General features: G+C 44.5%; 1 protein-coding gene across 1 annotated transcript in view; it reads left to right on the top strand.

Annotated features, from left to right (window-relative positions):
• Window positions 1-5,309, top strand: part of Denr (density regulated re-initiation and release factor) — a 21,499-nt gene that overhangs the window by 9,858 nt on the left and 6,332 nt on the right. The window contains exon 4 of the mRNA XM_005344402.2: window positions 564-648. Within this exon, the coding sequence (XP_005344459.1) occupies window positions 564-648 (85 nt within the window). The remainder of the gene's footprint in view (window positions 1-563; window positions 649-5,309) is intronic.

Raw genomic sequence — 5,309 nt, 5'->3', positions numbered from 1 at the left:
TTTGGAGCCTGTCCTGGAACTAGCTCTTGTAGACCAGGCTGGTCTCGAACTCACAGAGATCCGCCTGCCTCTGCTACATTCTTTCTAATGACCCTTTTGCTTTATGGAGAAGTAAACAGCTGCGCTGAGGAGGTCCTGATCTGAGTTTTCATTTCCCCTCCCCCCAGGGTTTCTCTGTGTAGCCCTCGCTGTCCAGGCTGGTCTCAGACTTACAGAGATCCACCTGCCTCTGTCTCCCCAGTGCTGGGGGTTAAAGCCATGCAGCGCCTGGTGAGTTTTCATTTCTTAAAGGGACATTTCCTACTTGAATTACAGATTTCCTGTGGATGGTCAGGCGAGGCTGAGCATGGTGACCTGTGATTCTAGTACTCTGATTTAGATTTAAGAGACTTCCCTAACTACATGGTGAGATAGAAAGTGTGTGTGTGTGTGTGTGTGTGTGTGTGTGTGTGTGTGTGTGTGTAGCTTATCATTCTTTATCTATCAAGTATATGGGGATGTTTTAATTATATTGTTTGAAATGCATGATTCTCACTCAATTTGTTCTTTTCCTTCCCTTCTAGTACTGTGAATATATGCCTGATGTTGCTAAATGTAGACAATGGCTAGAGAAAAATTTTCCAAATGAATTTGCAAAACTGACTGTAGGTATGGACTTTTTCCTTTTTTGAACATAGGTTTTTATTTTATTAAAATTGTATTTATGAAACAAATACACATGTGGCATTTTAAACAGGAAAGTTTGGGTGGACCTGGTGGCAAAGGCCTACTGTCCCGATTGTGTGGTGGTCTGAGGTTAGATAGTGATGTCAAGGCCAGCCTAGGCATCTTAGGAGACTCTGTCTCTTAGAGTTGTGGGTGTAGCTCGATGGTAGGGTGCTTGCTTAGCATGCCCGGGGCCCTGGATCAGTTTCTAGTCCTAATAGAAATTTAGTGAGATCTTGTCTCAAGGATGATGACAGCAAAGGCAATGATGATAGCAACTTGGTGGAGAATGGCAATAGTGGGCGGAGGGTGGGGAGAGCTGGTTAGAGTTGTGTAGAACAGAATGGTGGATGTGAGGTGTGAGGAAGAGGGGCACCTGGGGCTCAAAGAGTGGGATTGGTGGTGCTGGGTGTCACAGACAGGGAACACATCTCTTAGCTTTGTTGATGGCTTCTCTTGCAAGGTTTGTAGAAAAAAGGCAGTAGTGGGAACAAGGAAAAGATGGCTTGAAACAGGCCTATTCCATCCCAGTACACCCCGTGTTGTCCCTCTCTTTGCTGCTCCATTTTTATATTATTTACATGAGGCAGTACTCTTGTCTTTGGAGATAGTAACTACTTAGTTGCTCTTTGCTGGGAAAGAACACTTAAAGGCTGGCCTTGGGATTGGCGCCTCCATTTTGTCCCTGAGCGTGACCTGCCTGGACACGATTGACTTGAGAGGGGAGCAGGAGAAGCGGGTCTCATCCCATGAAGTAAGTCGGGTTGGCTGGTTCTGGGAGTGTCTTCTTGTCTGCTGAGCAGAAGGAAGGACAATTGTATAGAGCGGTACCTCCAAGGAGTAGGAAGATGCTGCTGGGGCAAGGAGATGGCTGAGCCTTCCCCAGATGTCCTGTTAATAACAAGCTGTTTGTGTTTTACTTTGGTTTCTGTCCTAAAGATACAGGTTCTTTTTGTTTAGTTTTTGAGACAATCACACCATTTAACTCTGGCTGACCAGAACTTGGTAAATTTCAAAAAAAAAAAAAAAACCCAAAAACAAACCAGATTTACATAAAGTTTCTTTTTTTCCTTTTATCATTTTTTTTCAGATTCTATTTTACTTTATGTGTATGGGTGTTTTGCCTGCATGTATGTCTGTGCACCACTTGCATGTCTGGTGGAGGCAGGAAGAGGGTATGGGATCCCCTATAGCTGGAGTTACAGATCATTGTAAGCTGCCATGTGGATGGTGGGAATTGAACCCGGGTCCTCTGCAAGAGTAGCAAGTGCCCTTGCCTGCTAAGCCATCTCTACAGCCCCATAAGAAATTTTCTTGATCTGAGTGTTTTGCTTCACTTTCACATGGTAAAAAGTCACATTTTGTGAGCTGGGCATAGTGATGCATGGCTGAGGCAGGGGTTTGTGGGGTGTTTGTTTTGTGTTTTGGTTTTGGTCTTTGAGACAAGGTCTCAGCATATAGCTCTGGCTGTCCTGGGACTCAAGAGATCTGCCTGTCTTTGAGTGTTGGGATTAAAGGTTTGCACCGTTACACCTGGCTTCCCCTTTTGTTTTTTGTTTTTTTAGCTATTATTATTTTTAAATTAGGTGTATGTTTGCTTGTGTGCAGGTGTCTGAGGAGACCAGAGGTGTCATATCTCCTTAGAACTGAAATTCACAGTTAGGAGCCACCTGATGTGGGTGTTGGGAACCAAACTCAGTTACTTTGCAAGAGCGGCAAATGCTCTTAATCTGAGCCATCTTTCTAGTCCCTATTTTGTTATGAGACAGGGTTTCACTAGGTAGCCCAGGCTGGCCTGATCCTCCTACCGAAGTGCTGTTCTAAAAAAACAAAATCCTTGCCGGGGTGGTGGCTCACACCTTTAATCCCAGCACTCAGGAAGCAGAGGCAGATGGGTCTCTGTGAGTTAGAGGCCAGCCTAGTCTACAGAGTAAGTTCCAGTACAGCCAGAGCTATACACAGAGAAACCCTATCTGGGGGTGGGGTGGGGATCCTCAACCATGTGAAGTGGCGCTCACCTTTAGTTCTAGCACTTGGAGGCAAATGGATCTCTGTGTTTGAAGCATAAATAAATTGGATGGATGGATGGATGGATGGATGGATGGATGGATGGATGGATGGATGGATAGATAGATAGATAGAATAAAATCCTAAACATTTTGTTCTCTATTGCCATCACTATAGCAGATACCTAAAATAATAAACTTAAAAAAGGTTAATTTGGCCCATAGTTCTTTTTTAGTCCACTGAGCAGTAGTAGTGTATGCTTTTAAGCCTGCCACTCAGGAGGCAGAGGCAGGTGGATCTCTGTGAGTTCAAACAGATCTTAGTCTATCACTGTGACTCTCTTGCTCTAGGCCTGTACTGACTGGGAAGTGAAAAAGAGGAAGGGACTAGGTCCCATTGTCTCCAAATTGAAACCTAATGACTGTCTCCTTCTAGACCTTGGCACTCCTCACTTTAAACCCTCCTCCTGTGCCTATCCTTTAAAACAGTGACACCTTCTTGGGGACTATCTTTAACTCCTGAGCCTTTGGAGGGTACATAGCCAGACTACAGACTTATTGTAGTACATTTAGAGTTCAATTTCATTAGAGTGCAGTATGGTTATTTGCTTTATAGATACTAAGCTAGTATAGGTTGCTTTATTTACTTGTGAAATTGTGTGTGTTTCAGAGGACAACTTGTGGGAGCTGTGCTCGCCACCGTTCCACAAACTCAGGTGGTTAAGCTTTGGAGCAATGCCTTACCCATTGAGTCACCTCAGCAGCCCTGGTTGTTTTGTTTGAGACAGATCTCACGTGGCCCAGGCTGGCCTCAAACATTGTGCTAACTGAGGATGACCTTTAACCCCACCCTACCCCTTTGTTTTAAACAGTTGAAGAAAGGGGTTATTGGGGCGGGGGGCTGTGAGGAAACCTACAAAAGCAATAGACACACAGGGAAAGAAAAAGACCTCAACAAAGCAGAGGGGAACTCTTTCGGGTTTTAAGCCTTTGAAGAATTTTCTTCCCCTAATGTAGGGTTAGTCAATTTGAAGAAAGCATGGATGGTTGGTTGGCCCAGAACTGTTGTGTGACTCATCTTGGGCAGATCTTGAACTTGTCTGCCAGTCCATCCGCAGAGGCCTGCTGGTGGGAGACCAGGACCTACAAAGCCTTTGTTTTAAGTTTCTGGGCTTTTGTGTCAAGTGTGGAGGGTGAGGAGGAAGCTGGCCATCTTAGGAATTCACCACTTTTATTACCCAGCTATGGCCTCTCTTCTTTGTCTGTCTACCATGAGTCTGCCTAACTCCTAATTTCCCATCCCTTCCTCTCAAAGGTCACCTAACTACTCTTAGGGGACTCAGGGAGGACGGTGGGGGCAGCAGTCAGAGTCCCTCATAGGGAAGTCTGTTTAAGGAACCACAAAACTTAACCAGTGGCAGTGATCTAGAGCATAAGACAGCCATTTGTTGATGGTGTGTATCTTCGAGGCTTGGCATACTAATCAGGTAGCATCTAGAACAAAATGTGAGGCTGTTAGTATTATATTTCCCACTGACAGTGTAGTTGGAAAAATAGCTGGGGCAGTTTTACCCTTAATAAAGGAAGAGAGCAGATAAAACCATGTAAGGAGCCCTTAACAGGCTCTGTTACAGATTTCTCTGCCACCATTGTCTACCGGTGTAGATGTGCACTGTTGAGGAGGCCTTACATCAGGGTTAAGAGTTCAAGGAGTAAAAAAATAAATAAAAATAAAAGCTAGGTGGTGGTGATGCAGGCCTTTAATCCTATCTCTATGAGTTTGAGGCCAGCCTGGCCTTCAGAGTGAGTTCTAGGACAGCCAGGACTGTTTCACAGAGAAACCCTGCCTTGGAAAATAATAAACAAACAAAAATAATAAACAAACAAATGGTTATAAAAGGGGTAAACTGGGCATGGTGGTGGCACCTGTAATCCTAGCTCTCTGGAGGCAGAAGCAAGTGTATCCCGAGAAGCACTGCCTCCAAAAGGCAAAACAAACAAAAGCCAGTTTAAGCTTATAAGTCAGTCTTTGAGCTTCTTTTCTGTACCTCAGGGAACATTAAGACACAAGGTTAATGAGTAAGAGGTTTTGGCATTGTGGTTAACATAAGATTTGTTTTTTTGTTTTTGTTTGTTTTGTTTTTTGAGGCAGGGTTTCTCTGTGTAGCTCTGGCTGTCTTAGATTTCACTTTGTAGATCTGGCTGGCCTTGAACACACAGAGATCCTCCTGCCTCTATGTCTTGAGTGCTGGAATTAAAGATGTGTGCCACCACTGCCTGGCAATATAAGTTTTGTTTAATAAGACAAGGCATAGTTTTGTAGCTGGCTGGACTGTGTACCAGTAACATTAAAATACTGTAGCAGGCCTATTGGCAGTGTCTTACCAGTAAGAAGTACCACTGTCGGTGGTTCTCAAAGAAATGTGAGACAAGCCCCCTCCCCCAAATGATAGTCTAGGGGGTTTTGATCAGGTTTCTTTCTGTAGGTTAAATAATTAAAAGATAGCCGGGTGATGGTGGCGCACGCCTTTAATCCCAGCACTCGGGAGGCAGAGGCAGGCGGATCTCTGTGAGTTCGAGACCAGCCTGGTCTACAAG

This window comes from Microtus ochrogaster, chromosome 2 (genome assembly GCF_000317375.1).
Source record: "Microtus ochrogaster isolate Prairie Vole_2 chromosome 2, MicOch1.0, whole genome shotgun sequence".
In the NCBI taxonomy this organism is placed as follows: Eukaryota; Metazoa; Chordata; class Mammalia; order Rodentia; family Cricetidae; genus Microtus; species Microtus ochrogaster.
Note: the sequence above shows the minus strand (reverse complement) of the source record. Positions and strands in the feature narration are given on the sequence as shown.